Source organism: Oncorhynchus keta, chromosome 28 (genome assembly GCF_023373465.1).
Source record: "Oncorhynchus keta strain PuntledgeMale-10-30-2019 chromosome 28, Oket_V2, whole genome shotgun sequence".
NCBI classification, from domain to species: Eukaryota; Metazoa; Chordata; class Actinopteri; order Salmoniformes; family Salmonidae; genus Oncorhynchus; species Oncorhynchus keta.
Window position 1 is genome coordinate 7,668,770 of NC_068448.1, and position 18,770 is coordinate 7,687,539.

Sequence of the window (18,770 nt, forward strand, 5' to 3'; positions counted from 1 at the left end):
AATAAAGACATTTCAAATGTCATATTATGTACAAAAATAAACAAATATGTGTTGTATTTACACTGGCGTTTGTTCTTCACTGGTTGCCCTTTTCTTGTGGCAACAGGTCACAAATCTTGCTGCTGTGACTCCACACTGGTATTTCACCCAGTAGATATGAGAGTTTTTTTGTTTTCAAATTCTTTGTGGATCTGTGTAATCTGAGGGAAATATGCGTCTCTAATATGGTCATACATTTGGCAGGAGGTTAGGAAGTACAGCTCAGTTTCCACCTCATGTCTCTCGCTCTCTCTGACAAGAGCGTGCTGTCTGTCTGTCTGCCTCTCTGATAGGAGCGTGCTGTCTGTCTGTCTGCCTCTCTGATAGGAGCGTGCTGTCTGTCTGTCTGCCTCTCTGATAGGAGCGTGTGATTCTCTCCATCTCTGATTGGAGCGTGCTGTCTGTCTGTCTGCCTGCCTCTCTGATAGGAGCGTGTGATTCTCTCCATCTCTGATAGGAGCGTGCTGTCTGTCTGTCTGCCTGCCTCTCTGATAGGAGCGTGTGATTCTCTCCATCTCTGATTGGAGCGTGCTGTCTGTCTGTCTGTCTGCCTCTCTGATAGGAGCGTGTGATTCTCTCCATCTCTGATTGGAGCGTGCTGTCTGTCTGTCTGCCTCTCTGATAGGAGCGTGTGATTCTCTCCATCTCTGATTGGAGCGTGCTGTCTGTCTGTCTGTCTGCCTCTCTGATAGGAGCGTGTGATTCTCTCCATCTCTGATTGGAGCGTGCTGTCTGTCTGTCTGTCTGCCTCTCTGATAGGAGCGTGTGATTCTCTCCATCTCTGATTGGAGCGTGCTGTGTGTCTATTTTAAGACTTCTGAAGAGAGATTAAATACAAATGAAAGATGATGCTGTCATCAACCTGTCTGGGTGCTCTGTACATGGAGATCCTACTAAAAATGACATTCTAATTCTTAATTATATGGTTCTGCACAGCCAAGGTGATGGTGAATGGGAGGAGGGAGGGTCTTGTGGAGCAAAGCCAATGAGCTCAATGTGATGATGTTTTAGCATCGTCAAACTTTCTATTGGACAGAAAAATAGCAATAGTCCAAGAATAATGTTTTAGGCTAATCTACATTTTCATATCTGGACACTGAGCTGGTGTTTATGACAAAGAAATGTATATTAAACAACAGCTTGATGGTGACATTTTTTATTTATTTATTTTGCCCAGATTTCGTAGTATCCAATTGTTTTTAGTAGTTACTATCTTGTCTCATCGCTACAAATCCCGTACGGGCTCGGGAGAGACGAAAGTCGAGAGCCATGTGTCCTCCGAAACACAACCCAACCAAGCCGCACTGCTTCTTAACACAGCGCGCATCCAACCCGGAAGGCAGCCGCACCAATGTGTCGGAGGAAACACATTACACCTGGCGACCTGGTCAGCGTGCACCGCGCCCGACCCGCCACAGGAGTCGCTAGCGCGCGATGAGACAAGGATTTCCTACCGGCCAAACCCTCCCTAACCCGGACGACGCTAGGCCAAATTGTGCGTCGCCCCATGGACCTCCCGGTCGCGGCCGACTGCGACAGAGCCCAGAGTCTCTGGTGGCACAGCGAGCACTGCGATGCGGTGCCGTAGACCACTGCGCCACCCGGGAGGCCCGTGAAATGTATTTTTGCAGTTGTTTGTGTTAAAGCAGAATGAGGGTGTATCATCGAGCAGAGATACGGATGGTGTATTTGATGCCACCAGCTGGGCAGAGATGTGTGCTGCTACGAGGAGAAGGTAGCTAGCTATATTCTGCCTGTGAAATCAGACTCTCTCTCATTGGCCCATATTTATAGCGCAGTGTGTGTGGCTATAAGAAAAGACACGGGCTACTAAGTATCATATAGAAGAATCCTCATAGACAGTACTATAGTATGATGCAGCCTGGGATGGGACACTGCAGTAAAAGTTGCCAGGCACTAAGGGAAAGGTTGGGCAGTGTCAGTTAGATATCAACGGGGAACATCCCTTAAAAGAGGAGTCAGAAGGGAAGCCTTTCTATACACCAGGGCAAGGACCATTCCAGGGCAAGGACCATTCCAGGGCAAGGACCATTCCAGGGCAAGGACCATTCCAGGGCAAGGACCATTCCAGGGCAAGGACCATTCCAGGGCAAGGACCATTCCAGGGCAAGGACCATTCCAGGGCAAGGACCATTCCAGGGCAAGGACCATTCCAGGGCAAGGACCATTCCAGGGCAAGGACCATTCCAGTATCGCAGCAAGGAAACAAAACACAAAGATGATTTCACTTCTTTAAGAATACAACCTTAATGTTGGAAACAGTAACGGCGTTCTACGTTTGTTGAAAGAGAGTCGGACCGAAATGCAGCGTGGTGGTTACTCATGTCTTTAATGAAACAATCGCGATACATGAAATAACTATACAAATACAAAACAACAAACGGAACGTGAAACCTAATTACAGCCTATCTGGTGAACACTACACAGAGACAGGAACAATCAACCACGAAATACACAGTGAAACCCAGGCTACCTAAATACGGTTCCCAATCAGAGACAACGAGAATCACCTGACTCTGATTGAGAACCGCCTCAGGCAGCCAAGCCTATGCAACACCCCTACTCAGCCGCAATCCCAATAACTTCAAAACCCCAATACGAAATACAACAAAATAAACCCATGTCACACCCTGGCCAGACCAAATATATAACGAAACACAAAACACTATGACCAAGGCGTGACAGAAACAACCCATCATTATGTTGTCATTCAGAGTCACGTATTTATTTTCCAAGCTATAAGCAATGTTTTACACACAGCAGGTTTTTAAAAAGGACCAAAGAGTTTGGTCTGCATTGTGTTTTCATTTTTGCCATAGGACATAACAATACTGTACATGTCAGGTTTATTTTATTTAACCTTTATTTAAAAACTAGGCAAGTCCGTTAAGAACAAATTCTTATTTACAATGATGGCCTACCAAAAGGCCTATTTGCAGGGACGGGGGCTGGGATTAAACATTTTTTTTAAATTCATTAAAAATACAGAACAAAACACACATCACGACAAGAAAAACAACATTAGTTGAGTACTCCAATATTTTATTCCTTCCATGAACAACAGTAAAATAACTAGCAAAGAATATTGTTTATGAAAAGGAAATGGTTTTTTTTCTCCATTCATGGCCACACAAGAGACAATCCCAGATGTCATGTTGTACTGTATGGAAATTACAAAGTACAGAGGACAAAAAAACAACTCAACCATATTATTGATCTGTTTGAAATGTAAACAAACCCTGATAGAGGAAACATACAGTAGAACTATATTGACACGAGGATTAGCTGTCCGAGTCTCCTACTGTAGAACTAACTATATTGACACGAGGATTAGCTGTCCGAGTCTCCTACTGTAGAACTAACTATATTGACATGAGGATTAGCTGTCCGAGTCCACTACTGTAGAACTAACTATATTGACACGAGTATTAGCTGTCCGAGTCCACTACTGTAGAACTAACTATATTGACACGAGGATTAGCTGTCCAAGGCCACTACTGTAGAACTAACTATATTGACATGAGGATTAGCTGTCCGAGTCCACTACTGTAGAACTATATTGACATGAGGATTAGCTGTCCGAGGCCACTACTGTAGAACTAACTATATTGACATGAGGATTAGCTGTCCGAGTCCACTACTGTAGAACTATATTGACACGAGGATTAGCTGTCCTAGTCCACTACTGTAGAACTAACTATATTGACATGAGGATTAGCTGTCCGAGTCCACTACTGTAGAACTAACTATATTGACACGAGGATTAGCTGTCCGAGTCCACTACTGTAGAACTAACTATATTGACACGAGGATTAGCTGTCCGAGTCCACTACTGTAGAACTAACTATATTGACACGAGGATTAGCTGTCCAAGGCCACTACTGTAGAACTAACTATATTGACATGAGGATTAGCTGTCCGAGTCCACTACTGTAGAACTATATTGACATGAGGATTAGCTGTCCGAGGCCACTACTGTAGAACTAACTATATTGACATGAGGATTAGCTGTCCGAGGCCACTACTGTAGAACTAACTATATTGACACGATGATTAGCTGTCCAAGGCCACTACTGTAGAACTAACTATATTGACATGAGGATTAGCTGTCCGAGTCTCTTACCACAGAACTAACTATATTGACACGAGGATTAGCTGTCCGAGGCCACTACTGTAGAACTAACTATATTGACATGAGGATTAGCTGTCCGAGTCCACTACTGTAGAACTATATTGACACGAGGATTAGCTGTCCTAGTCCACTACTGTAGAACTAACTATATTGACATGAAGATTAGCTGTCCGAGTCCACTACTGTAGAACTATATTGACACGAGGATTAGCTGTCCAAGGCAACTACTGTAGAACTAACTATATTGACACGAGGATTAGCTGTCCGAGGCCACTACTGTAGAACTAACTATATTGACACGACGATTAGCTGTCCGAGGCCACTACTGTAGAACTAACTATATTGACACGAGGATTAGCTGTCCGAGGCCACTACTGTAGAACTAACTATATTGACACGAGGATTAGCTGTCCGAGGCCACTACTGTAGAACTAACTATATTGACATGAGGATGAGCTGTCCAAGGCCACTACTGTAGAACTAACTATATTGACATGAGGATGAGCTGTCCAAGGCCACTACTGTAGAACTAACTATATTGACATGAGGATTAGCTGTCCGAGTCCACTACTGTAGAACTAACTATATTGACATGAGGATTAGCTGTCCAAGGCCACTACTGTAGAACTAACTATATTGACATGAGGATTAGCTGTCCGAGTCCACTACTGTAGAACTATATTGACACGAGGATTAGCTGTCCTAGTCCACTACTGTAGAACTAACTATATTGACATGAGGATTAGCTGTCCGAGTCCACTACTGTAGAACTATATTGACACGAGGATTAGCTGTCCTAGTCCACTATATTGACATGAGGATTAGCTGTCCAAGGCCACTACTGTAGAACTAACTATATTGACATGAGGATTAGCTGTCCAAGGCCACTACTGTAGAACTAACTATATTGACATGAGGATTAGCTGTCCGAGTCCACTACTGTAGAACTATATTGACACGAGGATTAGCTGTCCTAGTCCACTACTGTAGAACTAACTATATTGACATGAGGATTAGCTGTCCGAGTCCACTACTGTAGAACTAACTATATTGACATGAGGATTAGCTGTCCGAGTCCACTACTGTAGAACTAACTATATTGACACGAGGATTAGCTGTCCAAGGCCACTACTGTAGAACTAACTATATTGACATGAGGATTAGCTGTCTGAGTCCACTACTGTAGAACTATATTGACATGAGGATTAGCTGTCCGAGGCCACTACTGTAGAACTAACTATATTGACATGAGGATTAGCTGTCCGAGTCCACTACTGTAGAACTAACTATATTGACACGAGGATTAGCTGTCCAAGGCCACTTCTGTAGAACTAACTATATTGACACGAGGATTAGCTGTCCAAGGCCACTACTGTAGAACTAACTATATTGACACGAGGATTAGCTGTCCAAGGCCACTACTGTAGAACTAACTATATTGACACGAGGATTAGCTGTCCGAGGCCACTACTGTAGAACTAACTATATTGACACGAGGATTAGCTGTCCGAGGCCACTACTGTAGAACTAACTATATTGACACGAGGATTAGCTGTCCGAGGCCACTACTGTAGAACTAACTATATTGACACGAGGATTAGCTGTCCAAGGCCACTACTGTAGAACTAACTATATTGACACGAGGATTAGCTGTCCGAGGCCACTACTGTAGAACTAACTATATTGACACGAGGATTAGCTGTCCGAGTCCACTACTGTAGAACTAACTATATTGACACGAGGATTAGCTGTCCGAGGCCACTACTGTAGAACTAACTATATTGACACGAGGATTAGCTGTCCTAGTCCACTACTGTAGAACCAACTATATTGACACGAGGATTAGCTGTCCGAGTCCACTACTGTAGAACTAACTATATTGACACGAGGATTAGCTGTCCGAGTCTCTTACCACAGAACTAACTATATTGACACGAGGATTAGCTGTCCGAGTCTCTTACCACAGAACTAACTATATTGACACGAGGATTAGCTGTCCGAGTCTCTTACCACAGAACTAACTATATTGACACGAGGATTAGCTGTCCGAGTCTCTTACCACAGAACTAACTATATTGACACGAGGATTAGCTGTCCGAGCCCACTACTGTAGAACTAACTATATTGTTAACAATACGTGTGTGTGTGTGTGTTGCGTGTGAGCGCTCGTGTGTATGATCTTGTTCTTCTATGCTCTTAAGGACCTAAAATCCCCCAAAATCCCTTCAAGGATAGTCAAATAAGAAATGATCCATGGTGGGGACATTGTCCCCACGAGGACAAAGGCTATTTTAATCTTAGGGTTTTGGGTTAAAATTAGGGATAGGGATACAGGTTGTGTCAGGGTTAAAGGTTAGGGTCCGGGTGGTGTGTTTAGGGTCCGGGTGGTGTGTTTAGGGTCCGGGTGGTGTGTTTAGGGTCCGGGTGGTGTGTTTAGGGTCCGGGTGGTGTGTTACGGTCCGGGTGGTGTGTTAGGGTTCAGGTGGTGTGTTAGGGTTCAGGTGGTGTGTTAGGGTTCAGGTGGTGTGTTAGGGTTCAGGTGGTGTGTTAGGGTTCAGGTGGTGTGTTAGGGTTCAGGTGGTGTGTTAGGGTTCAGGTGGTGTGTTAGGGTTCAGGTGGTGTGTTAGGGTTACGGGTTAACAAAAAAAGGCTATTTTAAGCTTAGTGGTTAGGGTTAGAATTAGGGTTAGCATTAGTGGTTTGGTTTATGGTTAGTGTTAAGATTAGGTTTAGGGGTTAGGGTCAGTGTTAAGATTAGGTTTAGTGGTTCGGGTTAGGGTTAGTGTTAAGATTAGGTTTAGGGGTTAGGGAAAATAGGATTTTGAATGTAAATACGTTTTAGGTTCCCATGAGGATAGAAGAACATGACCACACGCAACTCCTAAACAGAGCACAAATCACCACAGGGAGACATTAATTTCCATAAACATGCATGGAGGGTTAAATCAGTGTGGGTACAGCATAGTTTGAAAGCGTATCTACTAGAAAACAACACTAATTAGAATAGCTTTCCTTAGACAGGGAGGCACAATGGAAGTAGACAGAACTACAGTGGTTAGACTGGCTACCATATAAAAAAGGTTGGGACTGGGAAATCAATAATAATAATAATAATAATAACCGCTTGTCTTTCAGCTAAGGAATCTGTTTATGATATGTTTCCTTCCAAAACAGTTTAAAGAATGAAGGTCTTATACCAGCTCCTGAGGACATCTTTGATGCGAGTCAGGTTGTCAGGACAACTCAGACGGTGGATGTAAACCAACAAAATAAACCATTTTAGTCACAGAGATTATTAGACAGGAAAAGATGGACGCTTGGTTTTGATGAATCCTCTTTTCCTAAACTTTCTCATTCACTAACCTTCTAATACTATAACAAATTTGCCTCCAAACAAAAGCCAAGGCCTAATACTGTATAGCCAACTTCCATGGTCGTTCGGCAAGATAGCACAAACAGATCTGGGACCACGCTATAAATTCTAACAGCCTAACAATTCCCTTTGTTCCATTCCAGGCCTGGGAGAGAGAAATGAGGGCTGAGTCTGGACATGGACAACCAATTTTCTGTGTGGTTGGTCAGTAGAGAGAGCTGTGTGGTTGGTCAGTAGAGAGAGCTGTGTGGTTGGTCAGTAGAGAGGAGCTGTGTGGTTGGTCAGTAGAGAGAGCTGTGCGGTTGGTCAGTAGAGAGAGCTGTTCGGTTGGTCAGTAGAGAGAGCTGTGCGGCTGGTCAGTAGAGAGTAGCTGTGCGGTTGGTCAGTAGAGAGTAGCTGTGCGGTTGGTCAGTAGAGAGTAGCTGTGTGGTTGGTCAGTAGAGAGAGCTGTGCGGTTGGTCAGTAGAGAGTAGCTGTGAGGTTGGCCAGTAGAGAGTAGCTGTGTGCTTGGTTAGTAGAGAGTAGCTGTGAGGTTGGTCAGTAGAGAGTAGCTGTGTGGTTGGTCAGTAGAGAGTAGCTGTGTGGTTGGTTAGTAGAGAGAAGCTGTGAACCCGGTTGGTCAGTTTAGAGTAAACTGTCCCTTTTGGGATAAAAAGTAGCTGTGTGGTAAATTATAATAGCTGTATTTGGTTATGACCAGCATTGGCCAGTAGAGAGTAGCTGTGTGGTTGGCCAGTAAATTGTGAGGTTGGCCAGTAGAAAGCTAGCTGTGAGGTTGGCCAGATGAATCATTAGCTGTGAGGTTGGTCAGTAGACAGACAGCTGTGAGGTTGGTCAGTAGAGAGTAGCTGTGCGGTTGGTCAGTAGAGAGTAGCTGTGTGGTTGGTCAGTAGAGAGTAGCTGTGTGGTTGGTCAGTAGAGAGTAGCTGTGTGGTTGGTTAGTAGAGAGTAGCTGTGCGGTTGGTCAGTAGAGAATAGCTGTGCGGTTGGTCAGTAGAGAGTAGCTGTGCGGTTGGTCAGTAGAGAGCAGCTGTGCGGTTGGTCAGAGAGTAGCTGTGTGGTTGGTTAGTAGAGAGTAGCTGTGAGGTTGGCCAGTAGAGAGTAGCTGTGCGGTTGGTCAGTAGAGAGTAGCTGTGCGGTTGGTCAGTAGAGAGTAGCTGTGCGGTTGGTCAGTAGAGAGTAGCTGTGAGGTTGGCCAGTAGAGAGTAGCTGTGTGCTTGGTTAGTAGAGAGTAGCTGTGAGGTTGGTCAGTAGAGAGTAGCTGTGTGGTTGGTCAGTAGAGAGTAGCTGTGTGGTTGGTTAGTAGAGAGAAGCTGTGAGGTTGGTCAGTAGAGAGTAGCTGTGTGGTTGGCCAGTAGAGAGTAGCTGTGTGGTTGGCCAGTAGAGAATAGCTGTGTGGTTGGCCAGTAGAGAGTAGCTGTGTGGTTGGCCAGTAGAGAGTAGCTGTGTGGTTGGTTAGTAGAGAGAAGCTGTGAGGTTGGCCAGTAGAGAGTAGCTGTGAGGTTGGTCAGTAGAGAGTAGCTGTGAGGTTGGTCAGTAGAGAGTAGCTGTGAGGTTGGTCAGTAGAGAGTAGCTGTGAGGTTGGTCAGTAGAGAGTAGCTGTGAGGTTGGTCAGTAGAGAGTAGCTGTGAGGTTGGTCAGTAGAGAGTAGCTGTGAGGTTGGTCAGTAGAGAGTAGCTGTGAGGTTGGTCAGTAGAGAGTAGCTGTGAGGTTGGTCAGTAGAGAGTAGCTGTGTGGTTGGTCAGTAGAGAGTAGCTGTGAGGTTGGTTAGTAGTGAGTAGCTGTGAGGTTGGCCAGTAGAGAGTAGCTGTGAGGTTGGTCAGTAGAGAGTAGCTGTGAGGTTGGTCAGTAGAGAGTAGCTGTGAGGTTGGTCAGTAGAGAGTAGCTGTGAGGTTGGTCAGTAGAGAGTAGCTGTGTGGTTGGTCAGTAGAGAGTAGCTGTGAGGTTGGTTAGTAGTGAGTAGCTGTGAGGTTGGTCAGTAGAGAGTAGCTGTGAGGTTGGTCAGTAGAGAGTAGCTGTGAGGTTGGTCAGTAGAGAGTAGCTGTGAGGTTGGTCAGTAGAGAGTAGCTGTGAGGTTGGTCAGTAGAGAGTAGCTGTGAGGTTGGTCAGTAGAGAGTAGCTGTGAGGTTGGTCAGTAGAGAGTAGCTGTGTGGTTGGTCAGTAGAGAGTAGCTGTGAGGTTGGTTAGTAGTGAGTAGCTGTGAGGTTGGCCAGTAGAGAGAGCTCCAAATAAAATGATAAACGTTTACACTAGATGTGCAGCAGGCCTATTTAACCCCGAACTGCATTGTGCCTAGACTGTAACCATAGACCGTACTGTATAACGTTTCACACTATTTAATAAACAGAGAAGTCGTTCTCTCATATGGGATCTAGTGTGATATCCTAGCTGTATTTCTACTATAATGGCTCCAATTGGCAACTCGTTCTCTCATATGGGATCTAGTGTGATATCCTAGCTGTATTTCTACTATAATGGCTCCAATTGGCAGCAACATGTTTCTTCTTGACATCATGTCTTCCTTAGCAGGTATTATGTTTTGAAGATTAAAGTAAAAACCTGTCATCTGATTCACGGCAGACTGTAAGGTATAACATAACTGCTCCCCCTCCCCATCTGTTTACCTGATCCACGGCAGACTGTAAAGGTATAACATAACTGCCCCCCCCATCTGTTTACCTGATCCACGGCAGACTGTAAAGGTATAACATAACTGCCCCCCCATCTGTTTACCTGATCCACGGCAGACTGTAAAGGTATAACATAACTGCCCCCCCATCTGTTTACCTGATCCACGGCAGACTGTAAAGGTATAACATAACTGCCCCCCCATCTGTTTACCTGATCCACGGCAGACTGTAAAGGTATAACATAACTGCCCCCCATCTGTTTACCTGATCCACGGCAGACTGTAAAGGTATAACATAACTGCCCCCCCATCTGTTTACCTGATCCACGGCAGACTGTAAAGGTATAACATAACTGCCCCCCCCATCTGTTTACCTGATCCACGGCAGACTGTAAAGGTATAACATAACTGCCCCCCCCTGGTCATCTGTTTACCTGATCCACGGCAGACTGTAAAGGTATAACATAACTGCTCCCCCTCCCCATCTGTTTACCTGATCCACGGCAGACTGTAAAGGTATAACATAACTGCTCCCCCCACACTGTCCTGACACATTCAATTCAAAATCTCACTAGACCGCGAAACAATGAAACACCTGATTCATGGTAGGAATTTGTTTATCCTTACCACAACTCCGTCACAATGAATGGAGTTGTCTTTAATCTGTCACCATATTGTACACCTTGTGGTCTACTACATGAATCCCCTTCCATTGAGTGGAGGTGTTTGTTTACATTCTCAAGTGGTATCGCTAAGAGGTTCAACAGCAGTGAGGGGAGTCAGGGGATGAAACTACGGGACGCCATTTGGATCATTTGAGTGTCAAAAAGAAAGATGCTTCAAACAGGGTTATTTGATGTGTGTCAAATAAACTTGTTGACCACCGAATATGACAGTACATCACATAATAATTTAAACACGTACATACATTTTGTACTTAGTGTTTACCACATCACTTATATTTCATATGTCACAGTGATTCACCGGTATGTATGCTACGATGCTGATAGAGTTGTCTCGCTCACCTGCCGCACTTCCCCAAAATCTGGGATGGCGGCAGGGTAGCCTCGTGGTTAGAGCGTTGGACTAGTAACTGGAAGGTTGCAAGTTCAAATCCCGAGCTGACAAGGTACTAATCTGTCGTTCTGCCCCTGAACAGGCAGTTAACCCACTGTTTCTAGGCCGTCATTGAAAATAAGAATTTGTTCTTAACTGACTTGCCTAGTAAAATAAAGGTAAACTTTTAATAAATTAAATTAAAATTTAAAAAATGGTGAGCTGATGCATGCAAATAATGTTATTCCCAAAAAACATAGCAAAACCACATAATATGTTATAGTAGTTACAGTTAACTATAATCTAATATACCCCTAATTTATAAAAACAGTTCTTATTTCATGAATGATGGTCGGACTCACCTATGTGAAGCTAGACACAATAAGGATTAGCCACAATAGCGGAATTTGCGGTTCGCCTTCAAAATAAAAGTCTCATTGAACGTGATGCAAATTAATACAAATAGTGCCACGGCGGGAATAGATCACGCTAAACGAGTTTGGGAGGTTGTTATAGAAATTTTAAAAAGACAATAATGTTAAATTGACATACTTATTTTCACTGTACAGCTGCCGTTTTATTGGCCATTCAACAATCATGCTATTTTGTTTGTTTTGTCGCGTTGTTTGTAACTTGTTTTGTAAATAATGTTAATGCTACCATCTCCTATGACCCGAAAAAGAGCTTCTAAACATTAGAACTAGGATTGCTCACCTCAAACTGGACGAAGAGATTTTCTTCAATGAGTCGGACACGAGGGATATCCAGGCCCCGATCCCCGTGATTCGCTGGAGAAGGAAACTGTGATTTCGAGTTAAGAGATCAGGGTGCCTTGTGAGGACCAGGCGATGAGTGGCTAATCTGCCATTGCCCTCCGTTCTGCTAGCTAATGCTCAATCGCTAGAAAATAAATAGGACGAAATGAAAGCGCATATTTTTCAACCAACGGGACATTAAAAACTGTCATATTTTATGCTTCACCGAGTCATGGATGAACAACGACATTAAGAACATAGTGTATAACCCGCCAGCTCTATCGGCAAGACAGAACAGCAGCCTCTGGTAAGACACGGAGCGGGGGGCCTATGCATTTATGTAAACAACAGCTGGTGCACGATATCTAAGGAAGTCTCAAAGTTTTGCTCGCCTTAGGTTGAGTATCTTATGATAAGCTGTAGACCACAATATTTACCCGGAGAGATGATCTGTATTTTTGTAGCTGTCTATATACCACCACAGAGCGAGGTTGGAACTAAAACCGCACTCAATGAGCTGTAAGCAAACAGGAAAACGCTCATCCAGAGGTGGCGTTCCTAGTGGCCGGGGACTTTAGTGCAGGGAAACTTAAATCAGTTTTACCAAATTTTACCAAATTTCTATCGCATGTTAAATGTGCAACCAGAAGGGGGAAAAAACTCTAGACCACCTTTAACTCCACACACAGAGACGCGTACAATGCTCTCCCTCGCCCTCCATTTGGCAAATCTGACCTTAACTCTATCCTCCTGATTCCTGCTTACAAGCTAAAATTAAAGCAGGAAGCTCCAGTGACTCGGTCTATAAAAATGTGGTCAGATGAAATAGATGCTAAACTATAGGACTGTTTACTAGCACAGACTGGAATATGTTCCGGGATTCTTCCAATGGCATTGAGGAGTAAACCACATCAGTCACTGGCTTCATCAATAAGTGCATAGAGGACGTCGTCCCCACAGTGACTGTACGTACATACCTCAACCGCTAAGCCCTCCGACGAACCATCAAATAGGCAAAGTGTCAATCCAAGGTTAAGATTGAGTCGTACTACACCGGCTCTGATGCTCGTCGGATGTGGCAGGGCTTGCAAACTATTATAGACTACAAAGGGAAGCACAGCCAAGAGCTGCCCAATGACACAAGCCTACCAGACGAGCTAAATAACTGCTATGCTTGCTTCGAGGCAAGTAACACTGAAACATGCATGAGAACACCAACTGTTCCGGATGACTGTGTGATCATGCTCTCCACAGCCGATGTGAGTAAGACCTTTAAATAGGTCAACATTCACAAAGCCGCAGGGCCAGATGGATTACCAGGATGTGTACTCCGAGCATGCGCTGACCAAGTTTCTTCATTGAGATTTTTTACCTCTCCCTGACCGAGTCCGTAATATCTACATGTTTCAAGCAGACCACCGTAGTCCCTGTGCCCAAGAAAGCGAAGGTAACCTGCCTAAATGACTACCGCCCCGTAGCTCTCACGTGGGTAGCCATGAAGTGCTTTGAAAGGCTGGTCACAACAACACCATCCTCCCGGAAACCCTAAACCCACTCCAATTTGCTTACCACCCCAACAGATCCACAGATGACGCAATAACACTCCACACTGCCCTTTTCCACCTGGACAAAAGGAACACCTATGTGAGAATGCTGTTCACTGAATACTGCTCAGCGTTCAACACCATAGTGCCCACAAAACTCATCATTAAGCTAAGGACTCTGGGACTAAATACCTCCCTCTGCAACTGGATACGGGTCGCCCCTGTCAGGAGGGGCGGCAGGTAGCCTACCTGACAAGGTAAAAATATGTCCTTCTGCCTCTGATTCAGAGGGGTTGGGTTAAATGTGGAAGACACGTTTTAGTTGAAGGCATTCCGTTGTACAACTGATTAGGTATCTCCACTTTCCCAGGTGGTAAGGGTAGGAAACAACACATCTGCCACGCTGATCCTCAACACAGGGGCCGCTGTGCTCAGTCCCCTCCTGTACTCTCTGTTCACCCACGACAGCATGGCCAAGTACAACTCCAACACCATCATTAAGTTTGTTGACGATATAAGAGTGGTAGGCCTGATCACCGACAACGATGAGACAGCATATAGGGAGGAGGTCAGAGACCTGGCCGTGTGGTGCCAGGACAACAACCTCTCCCTCAAAGTGAGCAAGACAAAGGAGCCGATCGTGGACTACAGGAAAAGGAGGGCCAAACACGCTCCCATTCACATTGACGGGGCTGTAGTGGCGCGGATCGAGAGTTTCAAGTTCCTTGTTGTCCACATCACCAACAACTATCATAGTCCATACACACCAAGACGATCGTGAACAGGGCACGGCAACACCTTTTCCCCCTCAGGTGACTGAAAAGATTTGGCATGGGTGTCCAGATCCTAAAAAAGTTATACAGCTGCACCATCGAGAGCATCCCGACAGGTTGCATAACCACCTGGCATGGCAACTGCTCGGCATCCGACCGTAAGGCGCTACAGAGGGTAGTGCGTATGGCCCAGTACATCACTGGGGTAAAGCTTCCTAACATCCAGGACCTCTATATCAGGCGGTATCAGAAGAAGGACCCCAAAAAATTGTCAAAGACAACTAAGTCATAGATTGTTCTCTCTGCTACCGTACGGCAAGCAGTACCGGAGCACCAAGTCTAGGACCAAAAGGCTCCTTAACAGCTTCTATCCTCAAGCCATAAGACTGCTGAACAATTAATCAAATGGCCACCCAGACTATTTACATTGACCCCCCCCCCCTTTGTTTTTACACTGCTGCTACCCGCTGTTTATTATCTATGCATAGAACCTTCACCCCTACCTACATGTACAAATTACCTCAACTAACCTGTACCCCCACACATTGACTCAGTACCAGGACCCCCCTGTATTGTTATTTTATTGTTACTTTTTACTTCTGTTTATTTAGTCAATGTTTTTTTAACTCTTGTTTCTTGAACTGCAATGTTGGTTAAGGGCTTGTAAGTATTTCACGGTAAGGTCTACCCCGGTTGAATTCGGCGCATGTGACAAATAACATTTGATTTGATTCCACCAATAGTAACCATTTGCGTCACTTTCAAATTAGGACCTCTATTTTGAAGGCGAACAGGAAATTATACTCTTGTGGCTGCCTTCACAGCACATAACCCGGTCCGGTCAAGCGTCACTGAAGCCATCTGGCTGCTTATAACGTTAGCTTTGGGCAACAGGGTTTTAGTAGGTGGCTAAATAAGTATTTTCATTAACTTAAGTTCGATTTCCATAGGAGAACAACAAGTGGCTACCTAGCTAATACTTACTCACATGTATTCCTAAATATTTGCTAAGAATATTGAAAATGCCTCCAGTTAATACTGGTATTTGTTTTCAGGCTGCTTGCTTTGGTGCTAGGACCGTACCACGCTAGATACCCCAGAAGTTTCTAATAAACATCTGTATCAACGATATTTACAAAAAAAAATTGATCCTGCTTTTATTTCAAATCCTCACATAGACGTTTTCCCATTCGGTCGAACAAATAATACCTTATTACCAACGCAGTATTGTAAACAGATCATGGCCAGTGTTTGCGCTTTATTTTTAGTTGTACAACTTTGACAGTGCTATTGGTCGTAGTGGTGACGCTTGGCTTGGACATTCAAATCCAGCACACACACCATTATAATTGTGTTATTTGACGCGTCAAATTACAAGCTTATTTAACGGGTCAAATCATGTTTTTTTTGTTTTAAGTGTATATTATTTTGACACGCAAAGACCCACACGTTGTGCCAACGGAAACTGCCAAGTGCGTTATTTTACGATTGATGCAAACACAGCAGCATGTCTAAGCTTAGACAATGATCATAATACAACATCTGTATTTAACTGTGTGTGTGTGTGTGTGTGTGTGTGTGTGTGTGTGTGTGTGTGTGTGTGTGTGTGTGTGTGTGTTATAGAATTAGCAATGCCAATAAAGACTAATGTCTAATCAATAGAAAACAAGTTAATATAGGGCTACATAAGAGAGTTTATTGAACAAGTGGATAAATATCCTCAGCTACATTAATTCAGATGTTACCTAAAATAAATAATGTTGTAGGAAGTAATCAATAGAGATCCGATAAAACAAAAGCAAGCAAAGAAAGATCAAATTAACCAACGTAGCAACAAGTGATGTCTAGTTACAATTGTAACACTTGTGAAAGAGCAAACAAAGCATTTTCTCCCTGTAGATTCTGATGCTATATTGTCACTCCTTTTTAGTAGGAGAAAATAAACGTTCTCCATCCAACAATGTAACAACAGCTATGACTTACCAAGTAGCAGAAGTTTCACTTCCCTGGACGCTTTGTCTCTGTCTTCTCGTAGGTTCCGATCAATCATTTTACTCCTTTCCATCGCCGCTTTGTCCTCCTGGCTGATCGTGCAACCCATTTTTAACCACTTACTTGAGGTTTCTTCAAGATCTGGTTTGAATGGCAGCTACCGTTCATAAGTTGTTTGGGGGTGCTTTCAAGATAATTTTCGCCCAGGCAGAAAGGCAGAAAAAGGCGTTGGCGCTCCTCTTGTCTCGAAAACAAACAGACAGAGATGCTGGTAAACTCACGCCAACAAACCAAGTGTGGTTTAGCACTGAAAGACACTGCAATCAATTTCTACCAACAACAAAAAAAAACTCGAGTCGAGCTAGGCTAGCTTGCAAAGAAAGTATCTACACAATATTACTTTTCTATTATAAATGTTGTCGCAGTCCTCCAATTTAAAAAATAAAATAAAAAAAGCAATTCACTATCTCTTATTAAAACTCAAAGCTACCGAGGAATTGGGGCATAGAATATCAATTTTAACTATCAATTCGTCTTGATTTTGCTTGTTGTTGCATGAAGGCACGTGTAAAATACGCATCTGAACTGTCATTCACGTCACCACACGCTGGAACGCAAAGAAAAAATGAAATCTTTATTTTGTGGATGGATGGGAAATGTAGTCTAAACGCACAGTACATTTGCTCTTTGCTTCCCTGAAATGTAAATAACATCGGCCTAAATTCTTCAACTCTAGGGCTCTCATTAGCATATGCTCAGAAGAGCTTAATGCTCACCTTTGACAAATATTTTTTGCAGCAATCCGGAAGCATCTATTTGAGAGAATACAAAAAAATAATTTAGTTTTGGGGGTCAGAGGAACTTTTTCTTTGGAATGAGCGCCCACCAGTGGAATTATATCAGAGGCAGCTCAGATTTATGAGAGATCACATCTGCATGCCGTAAACATGATGACAGGTATCTTCATATATACGTTACCAGTCAAAAGTTTGGACACACCGACTCAATCCGGGGGGTTTCTTTATTTGTACTATTATCTACATTGTAGAATAATAGTGAAGACATCAAAACTATGAAATAACACATTTGGAATCATGTAGTAACCAAAAAGTGTTAAACAAATCAAAATATATTTTACACTTGAGATTCTTCAAAGCAGCCACAGTTTTGCACACTTGGCATTTTCTCAACCAGCTTCATGATGTATCCACCTGGAATGGATGTCAATTAACAGGTGTGCCTTGATAAAAGGTCATTTGTGGAATTTCTTAATGCGTTTATGTAACGGATGTGAAACGGCAAGCTTAGTTAGCGATGCGCGCTAAATAGCGTTACAATCGGTGACGTCACTTGCACTGAGACCTTGAAGTAGTAGTTCCCCTTTCTCTGCAAGGGCCGCGGCTTTTGTGGAGCGATGGGTAACGATGCTTCGTGGGTGACTGTTGTTGATGTGTGCAGAGGGTCCCTGGTTCGCGCCCGGGTATGGGCGAGAGGACGGTCTAAAGTTATACGGTTACATTTGAGCCAATCAGTTGTGTCGTGTCAAGGTAGGGTTGGTATACAGAAGATAGCCCTATTTGGTAAAAGACCAAGTCCATATTATGGCAAGAACAGCTCAAATAAGCAAAGAGAAACGACAGTCCATCATTACTTTAAGACATGAAGGTCAGTCAGTGCAGAAATGTACTACAAATCACTACTAAAAAACACTTGGGCCAAGAAACACAAGCAATGGACGTTAGACAGGTGGACATTTTTCCTTTGGTCTGATGAGTCCAAATTTGTGTGTGGGGGGACAAAACGTTCGGGTGCTTTCAAGATCATTTTCGCCCAGGCAGAAAGACAGAAAAAGGCGTTGGCGCTTCTCTTATCTCGACAACAAACAGACAGGGATGCTGGTAAACTCACGCCAACAAACCAAGTGTGGTTTAGCACTGAAAGACACTGCAATCAATTTCTACCATAAAATGCCAAGTGTGCATCCCCCTTTCCCTTACTAATCATTACTGCATATCAGTCTCATTCTGAACATTGCAGACCTCTTGAATCCGCAAGAACCCCAGCCTTTTCTGGTCATTTACACAAATGTATTGATTTATTTACTAACTAACTAAATAATTACACCTAATATACATACATACTTACGTGAGACAAAAGTCCCTAGTGGACTGACGGCTTATTACACAGAGATGGAGAAGGGGGTGGGGAAAGAAATGCCATTTCTTTATCTGTCGTGTCTCTATTGAAACCAATCGATCCTTCTCTGGGGAATGTCTCGATGGGTGTAAGGCTCTAGTTGTCCACCAGAGGTCACAATGTCCTTCTTAATTTTGGCCTTGTAGTGGAGAGTTCAAATAGAACAGATGATGTGAATGTCTGAGATGGGAATTCCTTCCTTCCCACCTTGTGTCTTTAGTCAAAGTTCTAGATCCCTTTACATGCACAGCTGCAGACTG

General features: G+C 43.8%; 1 protein-coding gene across 9 annotated transcripts in view; it reads right to left on the minus strand.

Moving 5' to 3' along the window:
- Positions 1–16,907, minus strand: part of LOC118372958 (guanine nucleotide-binding protein G(i) subunit alpha-3-like) — an 89,782-nt gene extending 72,875 nt beyond the window's left edge. For 7 of the 9 annotated variants that reach the window (XR_008084908.1, XR_008084907.1, XR_008084906.1 and 4 more), the window contains exon 1: positions 16,306–16,907. Coding sequence is in view for 6 of the 9 variants with exons in the window: in XM_052484645.1 (XP_052340605.1) it covers positions 16,306–16,423 (118 nt within the window). In the remaining 3 variants the exon portion in view is untranslated. The remainder of the gene's footprint in view (positions 1–16,305) is intronic. The other 2 variants (XM_052484641.1, XM_052484640.1) reach the window with 2 other exon arrangements.
- Between the last annotated feature and the right edge of the window lie 1,863 nt (positions 16,908–18,770).